The following is an 18,314-nucleotide window of genomic DNA, read 5'->3' on the forward strand; positions in this document are numbered from 1 at the left end:
GTCAATCAAGACTGCACTGCTTACAGAGTGGATACGTGCATCACTCTGTGTGGCTGATGTTTGCAGGTCTCCAGCAAGTTTCGCTAGAGAACCGTTAACTGTGTAATTTTGTTGATATGAACTTAAAGATAGTAAAAACCTCTGAGTGCATCTATTCGCAGCACTTTGTTATTCTATGGGGGGCCATTCAGGGTTCAGCATCTTGCCCAAGGACTCTTCGGCATGCAGGTGGGTCAGACTGGGGATCGAACTGCCGACCTTCAGGTTGGAGGACGACCACTCTACCCCTCAGCCACAGCCGCCCCCTTCTCCCCCCCATTTGTGTGAGAGAAGTGTACACAAATAAATGTGCATATCGGATGTCTAGAACAGTTAAAAGTAAAAATTCGACATACAGCCTTTGAGTCTTGTGAATCTTTGTTACAGCTCTTTGTATACGAGTCTTCAGTTGTTTCTTACAAATTTATAATTTTACTCACATTCAGTTACAGTTTTTTGGCATCAATTGTGCTATTTCCTCAAGTTAACTTGCAACCTGCTTTGTGATAGATTACTGTTTTTCTCTTTTTCTCCCAGTGCAAGGTTCCCAAACACAAAGCAGCAAACTGAGACATCTTCTCAAACTGCTGCTGGGTCATAGGACTTCAGAGTACTTCACACCGTTGTCCCGTTTTGTCCTTGATCAGTTTGTAGGAGAGCCTCTGAATACACATGCTGTCACGTTAAGATCAACACCCACCCAACCCTCACCATCCACATTCCTTTATCCAGGTACAAGGTTTCAACTGAGAACTGGCTTTGATATAATTAGCTGGCATATTTAAAATTTGCTCTCTAGTTTAATTAAGTTACAGATTTTAATGTTGGTGCTAAGCTTTGTATCTTGAGTCTTACCCTTACCTCTAACCCTAACCCTTATCCTTGTATCTTTTCAAATTAAGCATCTAATCTGTCTATCTCCCTTTAATTCAGAGCATAATGAGAACATTGAACTGGATTGTATCTATGAAAGGTGCAGTGCATGCACATTTTACCCTCGACAAATGAATTTGAATGATGTAATTTTGCTTTGTATGAAAACTAGTATGTTAGTTTGAGAAAAATAACTTAAATCCCAACAGAAAGGGGATCATTTTAAGTTGACATTTCATTAAATGGGAAGGGGCGGAGAATGGAGACTAAAGCCTTGGCTTGAGCCGCCTCTCTAGCTACATACCTTGGTTTGAGTTCAGTCTGTTTTTGTCATAATCCTCAGCCCTGAATTAACCAGATCTGAATAGAGCTGTAGACTTCTCGAGGCTCGCAAATATCACCACCTAATTCCAGCAGAATGATTCTGTCGTATTTTAATTGGGCCAAAATAATTACGTTCCAGTTTAATGCTGCTGTAACATTTGCAGATCCAGGCCCATTAAACCCTGCACTACTTCATTACTGCAAGGTGAAACCTTGAACAATTAATGGCGTTAGCCTGTGCTGAGGTGCAACTATAAAGCATTTTTTCCCCCACTTAATGTAATCATAAAATGTGTCAAAAATCTGTTTTGTGCTTTATTAGCCTGTGAAGAGGGATTTCTGAGTACATCCAATTAAGCTGGGACACACCAGCAAATGTCATTGAGCGCTTCACAAGACCACAGCTTCATATAAATGCTTCAATGAGTCTTTGCCACCTTTCATGACAATGCACTGATGGATGGCACGAGTTGAGAGCAATGAGGCTGTTGGAGTAGCAGGTGTGTGTGTGTTTGTGTGTGTGTGTGTGTGTGTGTGTGTGTGTGTGTTTCACTGTGACAATTCGTAATGAGAAGTAAATGAAGCACTCGTAATGTCACATGAAAGGTGTCGCATGATCTCTTTATCTTTAAAAAAAGAATGTCCTTTCACTTTAAACTAGATTATCTAATTTCTGTTTTGCATGTTATAACTGTGAGGGGAAACAGTGGATTTAATGGGTTTTCATTTCAGACCTCTCGCCAATAAATCCTAAAATCCGAGATCCTGTGGGAAGTCTTTTGATATCCACCGTAACCTGTGTGTTACGTGGAACTCTACTACTTATGCCCTGCAAAAGAGGTACATGCCCATACAAAATTAAAACACAATACTTTTTAACATTTGTACCACATTATCACTTCAAATTTGGTCTTATTCAGTCAGTCAAATAAAATTTTAAAAAAACTTTCCATTAACAATTTGTGTTCATTCACTTGAAGTTCTGCAGAAAAACAAGAGGAATATTTATGTTCCTGATATCCCATGTCCTTTTTTCCTGCTCTGGCACTTTTCTCTACTAAATCTGGTCAATGGGGCCACTTGCCATTTTCCATACTTTCTTGACTTCGTTCCTCAAGGATGCGTCAGGTGTTAGTGATGGTCTAGTATCTCATTCTAATGTGTTGCTCACTATAATATGTATTTTGAAGGCCAAAGATGTAATATACGAAAAAAGTTTCCTTCCTGTATCCAGGTGTCTGACTCAAATTAGCCCTTTTAGATGCATACTTTTTTACATTGGTACTGGACATTTTAAAAGCCATACAGCACTCATGTCGACTGGACGATTATGTTTCCTACCTTCCAGTTCTTTTTTTGGATATGTTTCAGTACACCTTGTTTCAGCTATCCTCCTTTCACATTTTAACAACTGGGAACTCATTCTAAAGAATCAGTAACTGACCTGTGATCCTTTCAGGTTCAGAGGATACACGATAAGCAAACATACAGTGTCTAAATGCCTCTTAGATCTTTAATGATGGCAGTTTATCTTTCTAAAGATGTGAAATCGTTCAGAAGGGTCGTCGCTTGTAGCTGTGGGTCAACCACTCTGGCTGTTGTTAGACTTCAGATCGATTGTGTGTATGTATTCCATCTCACTTGCTTTTTTGCTCTTTAAGATAAGATAATAGTCTGACCATGGGGAAATTTGCTTTACTGAAAATAAAAAATAAATAATTATGAGTTACTTTTTCAGTAAAAAAGTACTTCATAAGAAAGCATACAATTGAAACAAAGAAATATAAAAATTAGCATATATACAGTATATACTGTACACGTACACAATCTAAACATGATCGCACCTAGAAAACATTGAAATTACACAAATAGGTAAATAAAATGAGACCTGAGTGAATTTGTGTAACAGTCCCAACGTTTGCTTACATGGGGCAACATGTATAACAAAAGTGGGTTTGTAGGAAAGTTGTTTCTGGAGGAATTGTATTAGGAATAAATAAAGTTGTCTTACAAAAAGCCAAAAAGCTGGTGTCTGAGTCAGGTCTGTAACAAAAAGCACCAATCATTTCATTCGGACCCCTCCGCCCCAGGACAGTGGAGGGGGATCATGCACGTCACTGAATGACGGCTGGCTGCGTAAAGAGTGGAGAAGGGATTTCAAGTTTGACAGTAGCCGCATGATTTGCTGGAAGAGACTGTTGCAGATTCTGAATGGCCATTTAGAAACACCCACGATCAGGTCAGATTGATACGCATAGAGAGAGTGAGAGAATTGAGATTGATTGAATGGGGACTCAGATTGAATCGACACTGCGCTTCATTTGTCACACAGTGTGTGTTCATGATGAGGGCGCTGATTGGAGAGGGTTGGGTGCATCGGTTACAAGTGTAGCCTGCACTGCGCTTTTCCAGGATTACCAACCCCAGCTTTATCCCTTTTATTCTGTAATGGGTTTTTGAGAATGGGCACTCTATAACTGCTTAAAACACATACTTAAACACAGGCATGTTTCAGTCAGGTTTTCTGGCTCATTGAATCGTTTACCTTAAATGTTACGATTGGATAGCAACAGAACAGAGAGCCAAGGTATTGGATTAATCATTGTCAGACTCAACCCTGAAGTCTGAGCTCCCTCCGTTACACCAATGTGGCCAATTATTTTTAACATTCACACTAATTTCCATCGCACATGCAGCTCAATTGTGCAATAAAAGTAGGACAATGTTGAGACAGGCTGAGGTGGACAAAACACATTTGAGAGGAAGATCCAAATTAGTTAGGGTCCAAATACCCTACAACATGACTACACAATGGGTTTCCATATGTTCTTAAACCTCATAAATTTGATACCACAAAGGTGTTAGCGAACAGATGTGTATTTATACATCCAGCTAACATGGAGCAACATTATTAAATGTTTGCTCTTATAGCCCTGGATTTGAAAATAGGGTTAGGGAGGGAGGCGAGTGAAGTTGTTGGGGGGAAAGCAGAAACTATGAGCTAAAAGATGATAAAATGCTGTGAGAAAGGCACCCAGAGAGGGCATACTGCTGCCCAGGCCCAACAGTCCCCTTAGTGGGGCGGCTGTGGCTGAGGGGTAGAGTGTTCGTCCTCCAACCTGAAGGTCGGCGGTTTGAGTGGTCATCAAGACTAGAAAAGCGCTATATAAATACAAAACCATTTACCATTTATGAAACTAATTCAATTTCTCTTGATCACAATTTTGATCTGTTTATGCACCAAATTTCATACTCTCACAAAAACAAGTCCCGCAACATGCCTTTTTTTTTTTTTCTTTTCATCCAGATCCATGGATTATTCTCTGAAAAATCAATTAAAATGTTGAAAATCTCTTAAGAAAGTGACACACGATTCCTGGTTTAGATCTGCATCAATAGTGGGATAGAGCAAATTGGTCATCCCTCAGTCCTCCACAGAATTGCATGTTAATTGGTTGTGTAGGCTACTCAACAGTTTACTAGTTACTATCTAATACTAATACTGCTAACTGATATAGAAAAGCAGACATAATCATAACCTCCTAGGCGAAGTAAGTGATCATTTTATATCAGTCAAAAGGTTGCAAGTTCAATTAATTCAGACGTTGAGTTTGAAGCTTCTCGTTCACTCGGTGTTGAGTCAGCAAAGACTGAGCCAATAATCTTATCATGTCGACTTTTAACTTTTTCAGCGAGGAGTGGGAGAGATCTTTTATTAAAAGATAAAAACTGTCACAACTTGTGGAACCAATGCTGTGCTGCAATGTTCTGCACCACCGCTGTTCATATTGGCCTGATTGCCCCCCCAGCCGACCACCCCTGCCCACGTTCTCTCTCCCACTCTCCCAGATCGCTCCCATCTCTCCCACTGCTGGACACTTTATAGTCAGCCGTAAACAATAAGCAGAGAGCCTGTCACTGTGCCCACCAATGCAGCAGCCGCCATCTCCGGGGGTCATCTAATTAATGCAGGGGATTATTGCTGGGTCCCTGGGCCGAGGCTGGGCCCCGCCGTCTCTGAATAGGGTCATTATGGGAGGTAATGAACAGGGTGAGCAATGAGTTTTGGGCTGACTTGGCAAGAGGCTGCGTAAATGTCAAAGCCACAATGTAATCATCTCTTTGTTTGAAGCACCGGGGATGCACTTTATTTGTTTGTGTGTAGCTAGCAGTGTGGAAACTGGACTGATGGGTCATGAATGGTTTCATCTGCAGAGGTGAGGCAGGATAGGTTGCTGGTAAAATTCCTCCTCTTTGACGATGCTGAAGAGTCACTGTTGCCACTGTGACTACTGTAGGTCAGAGAGTCTGTCTTGGTATTTCTCATAATATCTTCCACACATGTTTAAAACATTTTCATGATTTTAGTATGGGAACTTAAAAAAAGCCAACAATATTTGTAACATTGTAAATGCAGAAATTATTTCATTTCATATTCGATTCAATTTATGTGATTTCTTAATTAATTGTGAAGACAGATTCCCGGTTTTAGGAACAGGACTTAAAATATCTGCTGGGAAATGTGGGCAAAAAACTGAAGGAACATGTCTGTGGCCTTTATGGACAGGTGGAGAAGAACTGCAGAGACCAGCAGGTATTGTTTCAACCAAATCATTTATATCAATACCACCCAGTGGCGGCTGGCCAATAGGGGGCGCTAGGGCGCCGCCCCACCTGATTGAAAGTGATTTTTAAAAATTATTTTTATTTTTTTATTTTTTTCAAAATAATAATTTAAGTACTGCTTATTCTACAAATAAATATGTTTTGAATCATCAAGAACCAGTCATACATATAATATAGACCATTAGTTAGGGGATAATTTGTGTCCATGGTCATTTCTCCTCCCTCCTGGGGCGCTGGGAAAGTCGCCCCAGCACTGCAGCAGCTCAGCCAATGGTAGGCTGTTGCTGAGGCAAAAAAACACATAGCAACGGGTAAATTAGCCAATGAGCGTCATCAAATTTGATAAGCTTGGGGCGCTAAAAATATCGCCCCAAGCTTTAAGTATCCTAGTGTGGCCAGATGCGGGTGCCCTCCCTGCCACTGGGGGCGCTGTCAGCCCCTATTTAAGGCAGCAGCCCACTCTTACTCGCGTCTCCCTGGCGCTGTTGTTTCGTTCCGGGACCTTGGTCGGCACACTTGACTGAGACACCTTGTCACATTGCCAGACTGGCTTACAGCGTGGAGTCGCTCCACCGGGGAAGACGAGTGCGGTAGCGCGCACCAGCGGGGTGAGTAACGTTGTCTGCCGCTCTTGCTTCTATCATGCCATAGCTGACCCTGATTCCACCTTACAGCTAATGCTAACTGTATATAGTTAACTTCATCCACCTGTAAATATTACAATAATATACAATGATATTGTAATTTGTACTAAGAGTATTCACTAATATATGTAATCCAATTGGTACATTTTATGTTCCTATGAGACAGTTTTTCTTTGTATATAGTTATTTTTAATCATCAACCACTTGTAAATGTCTCTCAAGAACTTGAATTTTGTATTAAGAGTATTCACTAATATACATCTCATATCATTGTCATTATCTGTCAAACTGTTGTTTTTAAAGAGCAATTAAATAATTATTGGTTATCCCTAAAACAATGGTATCTTTTGGTTTGGGTTCTTTTATTGGGATAGTTACTGAAAGCTTCTGGCACCTACAGCCCCACCTAGAATAATTTTCACCAGCCGCCACTGATACCACCCATGTGTAGCAGTATAGGATATATACGATGCCAGTGTCAAATGTATTTGCAATGTTGCCTTCCACCTTTACAAAAATCATAAAAAATAATATTGAATAAAGGAAATAACAACCCCAAATTTCTTTACAAGCTCAAGGGCTCTTGTTCTACTGGAGTCCATCGTCTGTCAAAGCAACAGGGTCTTCAAATGTTGGTCGTCTGTCTGTGTTGAAAATTATATACACAATATTTGGGAGTCACACCACCACACAGAACACTAGGCTCAGGCCAGTGTGGTTTGCCTTCATCAGGCAAAACTGGGATATTTGCTTCAGGGAAGCAAGTGAAGGATCATGTTCTTGTCATAGCACTGGTGACTCCTGCTGGTTGGTCACGGACCTTTGCACATGTATTTTGCCCTACTTGATACTTCTTGCGGGTAGGTGAAATGAAGCAGATGGTGACTCATTATGTCTGTCTACGGTCTCTAAAAGGAGAGAGAGAGACAGAAGTACAGATCTTAAAGCAGGGAAATGGAAAAAATGCTATAATGAAAGCATTTTTCTTTTTTAAAAGACATATTTTGCTGTGCTTCTTAACTATAGCTGCTTTCAGGCTTGCACTGAACTGTGTGTGAGGACGCAGATGTCAGTTGCGGTGGAGTTTCTCCTGCCAATCCCATAGTAAAAACAGGGGATAGTGTCGGAATAAGCCTATGAAAGAATACAGCAGGAGATCATCCAAATAATAATAATAATAATAATGGCTTTCATTTATATAACGCCTTTCAGGGGACCTAAGGACACTTAACATATGTATGTGAATACAAAACAGAGGAGAAAAGAAAAAAGTAATAGAACAAAACAAGATAGAAATAAACAGGGGGGTGGAGCATTAACTGAGGCCAAAGACCTGAGTGAAGAGGGGGTGCTTGATGATTATTTTGAAGATTTCGAGGGATGCAGGCTGTATGTATTTTGGGCCAGGAGAGAGAGTTCCAGATTCACAACTACCGAGTGGGAGCACTGATATTGCTCCTGAAACGGTATGAGCACCAACTGCAAAGTACAAAAATGATACAAATATTTCAAGATGAAAAATGTGTCATACTCTTAGAAAAAACAGAATAAACTGTACCTTAGGACAACGAGATACGAGAGCTTTTGTTGGTACTGGCCATTGTCGGTTTCCATGTGCAGGGGACAAAAACATGATCTCCACATCGGACTTAATACTTCATGTCCTGCCTGCATGATACCAACCCCCCCCCCGCCTCATTGCTCTGGAGATTTGTCTGTTGCCGTTGAACACGTCTGTTGTGTTCTTCACATGTGAAAAACAAACCCCAGGCCCCACTGTGTGGACGTTCTCCAGAGTTTGTCTGGAAGCAGCTTCAGAGTGTTTCAACCCCCTATCAAACCACACCTGCTCTATGTTGTGCCCGGCCAGTTGTGAGGATGTGTGCACATCCAAATAGCAGCACATTTGCATCTGCATCACATTAATCCCCTGACTGTCTGGAAGTTTGCAACCAAATCCTCATTTGTAAGATTCATTGCCTCGGGAATATGAAGCCCCCATGCGAGACACTTGATTCTTGGAGGGAGTTCAGGGAGGCAGTGTTGTGTGGCCAGAAGGATGATGGCAGTATTTTCCCCTCCATCTTTTGGTTGGTTGCCAGTGTTAAAATTATTAACACTTGTGCACTGGGCTGAGCAACGGGCTGTGTGAGCTTATGATATTCAGGCACTCAAACCCAATTGCACCTTTAGCAGTGTTTTGGAGACTGCTCCTTTTTAACTGTAAATTTCCATCCAAAAACAATTCACACACACGTCTCCCCGACCACACATGACCCATATTATTGTACATTAGAGTTGGAAGCACCGTCAGAATAATTATTTGTAATGAATCATTTCCGACAAGATGCAACCGTGCAACCAGATGTGAGGTTTATTCAAAAACAAGTGCAGTAAATCTGAGCTCTGAATGCTGTATTATCAACACATGGTATGTCACCATATGCGCGTTGAAAAAAAAAAGTCTAATTAAGTGACAACTGCATTAAGAAATGTCATGAAACAGTGGATAGCATGACGCTATGAATCAGCTGTTAATCACACGGTTCAGAGGCCACATGGCTGCGACAACATGAGATATGTTGTTGAACGCAAGCTGAGTCTTCCTCTGTTATTGTGAATGTGTGTTTGGCAGCAGCCATGTGACTCCTCGGAGCGATATGACTGGTGTTTTGGGGCGCTGCCCAAGGCGCTCCGGGGTCTCTGCTAAAAACCGCAGTGCACAAAATCAGCGTCAGACAGAGGAAAAACACAGCAGCGCCAGAATAGATGTATACATTTCCTGCTCGGTGCAATTAAACTTAACTAAACCAACCCCCCCCCCGTAAAGAATCATCCATTTTTAACTCCCATCGTCATTCTTCAGTACGAAAACGTAGCGCATTAGCCTCACTTTGAATCCCCCAATCAAAACATGCGACTCAAAGTGAGTGAATGGATGAGAGTTGTGCTTCTTTCCCTCTCCTCATCCATATTTTCAACAACCCTGCAATGTGTTCGGAGCTAAGAGCTGTAATGCATCCAGCATGTCTTGCTTGTGCCCTGAGGTCAGCGGATCATGGCTGGAACCTCTTTCTTCCCTCGTGACCTGTACAAATGATGCTGAAAGATATAAATGATGAGCTTTCGTTGACACAGACTTTATAGAAGTACATCATGTTTGATTTACTCTTCACGCAGTCTCATTGACCTTTGTATCCTTATGATACCTGTGGACAGGAGACAATCATCACATAGATACAACACAAGGAGGAATTCATAATTCAAAGCCATTCAACACAGACTTAATTTGATTAATATAGGGGCTGCTTTGAGAAATACCAGTAACTTCTCTGGATCCTGTGAATTGGAGCTGTGGAGTCTTTAGCGTGCCTGGAGTCATTAATGGCTTCCTCCACTAAAAACACGCTCAATAGTCAGCACTATAAAGAGAATAGCCATTTGCTGTCTTGACATTTTGATGTCACTGAGAGGAGGAACGTTCCCGACCTTGCTTTTCAAATCTGTCAAGACCTACAGATATCCTTTATTGTACCGACTGAGATTTATTTCTGTATTTGCTTGTATGTTGTCTAACTGCGTGTTTTGTAATGATGGAAAGAGGACAGAGGACTTTTCCACTGCACACCTTTCACAAGTAAGTAATGAATGACAGTGTATTCCCCAACTCCCCACTGGGAAGATCACACAAATACCACCTAAACAGAACAACAACTCTGAAAGCCCTGTAAAATGTTATCAGTTACTGACATCATAATTCATAAACAGATTAATCAGCTCTAGATAAATCAGCTCTAAAATAGTAGCTTTTATCGTGAACTTCTATGTCCATCTCTAACACCACTTCTTGGCCGATACCGACATATTTATGATTAACGTGGATACATTTGAAAGTATTTGCATGCCTGTCACACCTGAATCCATTTCCTTCGCCCTGAACATTTTGAAAACAGCGTCCATGTTTTTTTCAGAATTCCGACTTCAGAGCCCATGCCCACAGCGAGGATGGAACAAGGACTTCAAAATGGGACCAACCATGGAACACATGGCCGCACAGTGATTTCCTCTATCTTCTTGCTCTAGAAATCCATTCACATTTTGTCCATATCTCGAACTGTATTTCAATTCATAGCTGAAGATTGTGTCCTACGTGGAGGAACATGTGAGAGCAACTTGATCCTGCTCTTACGACAGTTTAATTTTGACTACTTGTAATTTAAAACTTGAGGAAATGAAAGCCATCGTGTTGATGGAGTGTTAGCTAATCAGCTTCCTATTTGAGAATGCACAGTAAAAGTGCATCTGATGCTTCCTGCTGTTGATGGGGAGCTGTTGTACTGTACAGTGGTGTATGTGTGTGTGTGTGTGTGTGCTCCGTTGTGTCAGAAACCCCCCCTCTCCCAGCCTGCTGGGACGGAGAGGATCTCATCAAATGCAGATTGCCAGATTGGCGATGACTGTCTTACTGGTGAGATGAGATGGCACATTATGTAAATGCACTCCCCTATTTCACTCGCTGGCGTGTCACACAGGACAGACGTGAGTAATGTTAACAACATCTGCAGATTCCAGACACTGGACAGCTGACAAGACGGAGTGACACATTCAAGATTTCATATTTACCAGAGAGGAATGAGTTTCCTTCTCCTGCATCACTGGACTTTGATGGTATTGTGTGTGTGCGATCTTGGTATTACTCGTGTTGCTGGGAGAGCCTGCTCACACACACTTGTCTTCCTTATGGGGACAAAAAGCAAGTGGCTGAAATGAAAAGAATGAAATTGTAAGGTGCAGGTTTAAGATTAGTTTAAGGTGAGTGGAGGGATGGGGGCTAGGTCATCTTTATGATTAGAGTAAGACTGATGAATGTAAGTCAATTGATTCGTGACAGATTGGTTAGTTCACATTGACTTTCTCGTGTGTTCTTACCGTGTCATGTGACGCGGAAATTATGCCGACCCTGTGTGTTTGGAGTCCAAGTGTGGCGCATCATAAAACAGTGAAATATTCACAGTGGGCCGAGCCAGTTGTTGATCCAGTAATGAGGTAGATAGAAAAACAATAAACTGATGAATATGCAACGGATTATAGAAGTACGCTGCAGGAGGCTAATTAAACCACCAGAACCTCCGCTTGGATGTATGCACCATGGGACCCTTGAACTCAGAAGTGTGATGATGTTGGGTGTCACACAGATTTTAGGATTTCACAACAGATGTGATGCAAGCAAATGTGAGTGAGAAAAATATTGAAAGAGAGAAATTGAAAGACAGGTAGTGTAGCGGTGTGTGTGTGTATGTGTGTGTGTGTGTGTGTGTGTGTTTGTGTTTGTTAGCACAGTCTTAATATTGGTTTGGAGTGTACTGCTAAAAAAAACAGTGTATCTACCAACTGCTCTTGTGTTTTGCTCAGATTTCATCCTAAGGCTTGAACCATTTGCTTATATAATTTATCTAAAAGAGAGAATAAGAAATATATCATAATGTATATAATATTTCAGACAACACATTCTGCAATATACCTGATAAAGTGTTCCCCCCCAACCAAAAAATAAAATATATATTTATATGTTTATATATATCAGAATCAGGTTTTATTGCTGAGCAGGTTTACACATACAAAGTAGCAAATTTTAATTGGTGTTTACACTTTCCCTATTACTGTTCCACTAACATACAAACATCATAAAACCAGCAACTTCTGAGAAAACTTCACTGTCAGTGTAGCCAAGTCAAGACACTGGAGATGAGGATGATGAACATCTGTCGACATCTGTTGTCTAGACTTTTGTCTTTCAATCATCCCGCTGTGACACGTACCCAGGCCCTTCAAACACAACATCATTTCACAGATATGTCAAACCACTACAAATGCTGCTTATATCACTTCTCAGCTTTAAAGCTGCAGTTCCACAACACTACACAACTGCAAGGTACACACAGTGGAAGACCTGTTTTTCCTTGATGTGGTGCCTCACTTACAAGTCTAAAACAAAGGTTTCCACGAGAGATGTCTGTACTCCCTATAGGAAACCTTATAATTACATAGTTCCAGAAAAAATGTGCCACCGTTTTTAAAGGTGACAGCAAAGGTCACAGAAAAAGCTCTTGCTTTGAAGTGCCCACTAGACATTTGGACCAGGAGGTTTTATTTACAGATAAACGTCTGTGTGAGTGAATAAAACTTGACAGGAGTGCAGTCCGGGTTCAATGTCTCACAATAATTTTGACAAGGTCTAAACATACAACAGGTTATAAGACATTGTCTCATGTGTTATTGGCACCAAATGGACATTTGAGGATTCAACGTGAAGTTCATGGCTTTGTCTGATGTCATCCATAACCAAATTTGCAGTACTAGTGCATTGCCCATTCTAAACATACCAGTTTGAGGAGCTGTTCAACTGTCAATTCAAAAGCGTGAGTCCTTACTGGAGAATCAGTTGCTGATGCCGTTGCCGTGAACAAACAAACAAATCAAATAACCGAGCAAACAAAAAACAGAAAGCGGGAAAATATAAACCTCTTTGTCGTAAGTAAAAATCCATTATATATCCAAGTATGACATGAAGGTGATCTGCAGCACAGGCCTGAGCAACTCCATTTAAGCCTTTACTGCAGCAGAAGAAAAAAATTAAGTGTTGCTTCAGGGCATCTTACATGTGTGCATGTGAGTCCATGTACACTAATGTGTATGCATACATGTGTTTTTACTCATCGTGTTTGCTGATCTTTCACATAACAATGTAGCTTCTAGATTGCAGCTATTTAAAAGTGCATTTGCGGGGCCCTACAGCCTCCATAGCTCATACAGAACTGACAACTGACAACTGACAACATTTCTACTTTCGACAGATTTACCATACAAGGCTGGAAAAGTAGGCCCTGAGGAAAGTGCTACAAGAAAGCTTCCAAAACAGCAGCCGAACATGACCACGATAAATATGTTGTGTTCAGCTGTTGTGTCACAGAAATAAACAACACAGTTTTGACTGCCACAACTGCTTGAGCCTGCCTGTGGATTCCTTTGATGCAAATCTGTACTGCAGGCCAGAGGAATTGATGTACTAACAGATATCAAGAGTGACAATGTATATGTTAAACAGCTCCAATATTTCCCAGACGATATTGCCGCTGTCAACACGGCCCTATTTACACCTGCTGTTGGAATCCACCTGTATCTGCTTATCTTGCGTGTTGATACACAGAACAAGTGCAACGTTACTCCTGGCAGAGGCGGAATCCGCCACTATCAGTGGAGTCAATATATTTCCAGCTTGTGTCTATTGCATGTTCAATTCTGAAATACATGGTAGAGGAATATCATGATACTTCTGTTCAGATACACTTCATTTATGTAATTGCATATACTATATATTTTTTACACAGTATTGTAGGACATGCAATATAATAAAATTACATTTGATATTGTTGTTGGACTACACTATAAACTTAACAGACACACATGACTCAGTTAAACTAGTTGTAAAGAAAACTGTTGAGGTTGAGGCGAGGAGGAAGTCTACCATCCTCAGGGCGACTCCCTCTTGGAAATAACTGATGTGAAAGCAGGGTCAAAGGGGATTTCTGAGACTCTCATATCGATAATGTTATAGTTCTGATTTTAAAATATATAGTCACATGATATTACACATTTTCAGCTTTTACACCTCAAAGATCAACATTTTCTCTCCATTTGGCTCTGTTTTGGTCTCAACCATCCTTACCATTTGCTTGTCTAAAGTTAGAGTGTTCATCAGTGAGTCTTTTTAGAACTTTGTTTTGTTATTTCATGGTGGGCAGGTGGAATAACTCTTCAGTTGCAATTTTAGCAGTATGAGTGACCCTCTCTACTTCATTGAATTGTTTGTTAGAGCACATGATGACATTCCTAAAATAAATATTACTTCAGTGACTTCACCTGTGTGGACAGAAACACAGAAAGATGTTCTCTGCGGGTTCAATATCGGCATCAGAATAAATGCCAGTGTAAGTCATTTCACTTTGAGTGTAAAAACAGTCGGTGCAGCTAAAGACAAAAGCGAGGTAGAGATTATCTCCATGGGTCGAAGTGACAACTGGGAACATATTGACTGTGGCTTAAAAGTGCATCTCTCCAGGAAGAAACATGCTCTTGAAGGGTTGAAGTGTGTTTTGCACAGGCAGACACATTATCACCACAGGAGAGAGAGCCACCTTGAGGGAAGGAGCTTAATGCAAATGATCTAAATCTTTGTCAGTGTTTTCACAGACAGATGTTGTCTGGGAAGAAGCTCTGTTTTCATGACAATGTTTGTTTCATTCTATTTCTGTACACATGCTAAGCCTTTTCTTTAACAAACAACCTAAGCTTTGGATTGTTAACCACAGCTTTGTCAGTGTTGAAACAGTAAAGAGGTATTGGTCCCTCAATGCCAGACTTCCTGGTTGCTTTTTAAGAAACAGTTTTTTCTGCCCTTTGCCAATCACCTGACCTTCAACAGAAGAACCAACCACTTACCTTTTCCAAGATGAGGAGTTTTGCCGTTGATTTTCAGCCATTTCTGCTTTCAAGTTCCCCTCTCTTTAATCTGCTAATCCTTTTTAAACCTGCCTTTCTGCTTTTACAATTATTTTTCATTACATAATTTAGCTGTTTGCAACACCATCAGTACGTAAGTAAATCTAGACACACCATGTTATCTTAAAACTGCGAGGTGGGCCATGGCCGTGGTAAGAGAAGTAGTGACCTTGCGAATATCGAGAGAAATTGCTATAGCTGTGTTACTGCAGCAATAACTAGGAGTAGGTTTCAGAGTACATTTGGGCTAAAATGATTTTGAATGACACTGTTTCGTGTCAAATTGTAATGGCGTGGCTTACGGACACTTCCATGACACCACAGGAGCAGTATGGAGACTTATTTTTTGTTCTTTTATATTTGAAGAAGTGGTTTTGGGGTGAACATTTACTAAATATGTCACTAGATGGTGCATAGCATAGGGCTGGGCGATATGGCCTAAAAAAAAAATCCCCGATTTTTTCCCAAAAAATCCGATTTCCGATTTAAATCGATTTACACCCCCCCCCTCCAAAATCATATGCAGAGGACAAATAATTAGTTTTTCCAAAATAATATATTTCCTTTTATTATTTTGATTTCCCCCCTTGGGGTTTAAGTGCAATCACGAACAACTAGCCAAGCAGGCATTATGGCAGGCCCTGCCCTTGTAAACAATGTAACATGTAACATAACATAAAATGTAAAATACATAAAATATAAAATAAAATATTTCTGTAAACATGAAATATTAATAACAATAAGAGGTTGTTCTGATAAAGTTCCAACATAACATTCAACAAAGCATCCATCAGCATAAATCAGTGCATGAGAACATAAGGTGCTTTTTTAAGTTGGAACATAAGTAAGTAAGAACATCTTTAAGAACATAAGTAAGTAAGAACATCTTTAAGAACATAAGTAAGAAGGACTTCTTTAAACATTTTTAGCCAGGAAGACAAGCCTGTCTACGACCTCTGGCTTTAGACATGCCCGGTGGCATACAATGCCCCCCCCCTACACTGAAAACCCTCTCTGAGGGCGCACTTGTTGCTGGGATTGAGAGGTATTTTTTTGCCAGGACACTTATTCTAGGAAAATTAGGTTGGTGGCGCTTCCACCACTCAAGAGGATTGGTGTCTGGGTCTACGTCAGGGGTCAATAAGTAGGATTTCAGCTCAGTCTCTATCTTTTCTTCCTCTGACTGGTTGGGAGATGACACTGCATTCTTTTTGAAGAAGGCTGCTAAAGTCATCTTCTTCTTGGGTTGAGGCTGTGCATCTTCTTGGCGCACCTGTACAGCCGTGCAAGGCTGCTGTGGTGTACTGTTGTTGGCAGGAGACATCAGCTCAGCAACAGCTCTTTTTTTGACCTGTTCCACATTGTCTGGGTCAATGTAGGTTGTGCGAAACCTTGGGTCAAGCAGTGAGCACATGTCCAAAATTTCATCTTTTACAGGGTCGCTGTATTTTTCCTCAAGGTACTGCATGATATTTCCTTTTATTGTTTTCGTGAGCTCTGTGTCTTCCTCCTCTGGCTGTAGGAGACTGGTTTTGAACAGATGGAGCACTGGTTTAATGTAGGAAACACTGACATAAGACTCCCCGGAGAGTGCATCAGTGAATTCTTGGAGGGATTTTACTGCTTTATTTGTCGACTCCAACACATCCAGATCTTGCCAAGTGGGCACAAGATGGCGACTTTTCTTGTCCGAACCCAGGACACGGACTAGAGCCTTCTCTTGTTCGAGAAATCTCTCTATCATCCTTTGGCGTGAACCCCATCTGGTCGGGGACTCCGTTATCAGCTGATGATTGGGTAGACCAAGCTCTGCCTGTACTTCAGTCATGTCTCTTCTTTTCTTCCAGCTGTAAGAAAAGGCAGAGACAGCCTTTTTGCATACCCCGATAGCACGGACTATGCGTGGGTCCTTCACACCATTCTCTGTCGTAAATGAAGAACACATGAATCAAAACACATTTTAGTGTTACCACTACATTCACAAACTTGTTGTCTTGCTACAATTACTGCAAAATATGAATGTACATGCACAAAGGGCGCGCACACACACACACACACACACACACACACACACACAGAGAATGTATAACACTATTAGATAAATAGATAGATACATACAGAGCGAACTTCAAGATTTAAATACATATTTTGTCAAAATATTTGCTTGATAAAATGTATTAATTGCATGATGATGCATTAATTGTCTTGAGAATAGAAAAAAATATCACTTGATTTATAGCCATATTTTAGATAGATATAGATAGATCCCGAGGGAATTTCAAGATTTAAATACACATTTTGTCAAAATATTGGCTTGATATAATGTATTAATTGCAGGATGCATTTATTGTCTTGAGAATGGAAAAAATATCACTTGATTTATAGCCATTAATTAGACTTACCGATAGCATTGTGCAATCTGTGTCCAAAGCACTGGAGGTTGGGCCACGCATTGTCCTTCAGAGCTCTGATCATGTTGCTGCCGCTATCAGTAGTCATGCAAATGAGTCGGTCTTCGGCAAGGTTCCATGAGTTTAGGGCATCTCTTAGCCCCTGGGCTATTATTTCACCTGTGTGGTCCTCTGGAAAGTATGCAGTTTGAAGGCAGACGCTTCGCAGAGTCCAATAGTTGTTGATAAAGTGCACAGTAAGACTCATGTATGGTTGCATCGTCCGACTTGACCATAAATCTGTGGTGGCAGAATAAAAGGACACCTCTTCCAACTCCTTTGCAATCCGTTCTCTCGTGCTATTGTATAGTTGGGGCAAGGCAACGTCGGAGAAATATTTTCGGCTTGGTAGCACATATTTGGGGTCCAAAACTTTTTGCATATTAATGAAGCCTGGCTTTTCCACTGTATACATCGGCACCATATCCTTTGCTATATACATAGCAATCGCATCAGTAATGGCTTTCCAGCGGGGCGAATTCTTCTCATATGGGATGCAGTTGGCAAAGGTTTGTGTGAGGGTTGTCTGTATTTTACTAGCTGTGCGTGTGGTGCTTGTGGTGCCGCGGTCTCTCTCATTCCGCTGCGCGCAACATTTCTCCCATTCGCCGGGATGTTTTTGCCTGAGGTGCTGCAGTAAATTTGTCGTACTGCTGCCTTTGCTAGCAACAGACTTCAAACAGACTTTGCAGCGGGGTGTTGTCTGCTCTAAATCTGACCTTTCGAACGCGAACCAATTCCAAATGACGGATGACACCGTGCCTTTCTTAGGAACATATTCTTCCCTACTCGCTGCCAT

General features: G+C 41.0%; 1 protein-coding gene across 1 annotated transcript in view; it reads right to left on the reverse strand.

Moving 5' to 3' along the window:
- The window catches only part of LOC128426166 (E3 SUMO-protein ligase ZBED1-like), a 36,134-nt gene extending 17,820 nt beyond the window's left edge, over positions 1-18,314 (reverse strand). Inside the window, exons 1-2 of the mRNA XM_053413038.1 lie at positions 17,468-18,314; positions 16,092-16,988 (exon numbers count right to left, since the gene is read on the reverse strand). Coding sequence (XP_053269013.1) covers positions 16,092-16,988; positions 17,468-18,314 — 1,744 coding nt within the window. The remainder of the gene's footprint in view (positions 1-16,091; positions 16,989-17,467) is intronic.

This window comes from Pleuronectes platessa, chromosome 20, assembly GCF_947347685.1.
Source record: "Pleuronectes platessa chromosome 20, fPlePla1.1, whole genome shotgun sequence".
In the NCBI taxonomy this organism is placed as follows: Eukaryota; Metazoa; Chordata; class Actinopteri; order Pleuronectiformes; family Pleuronectidae; genus Pleuronectes; species Pleuronectes platessa.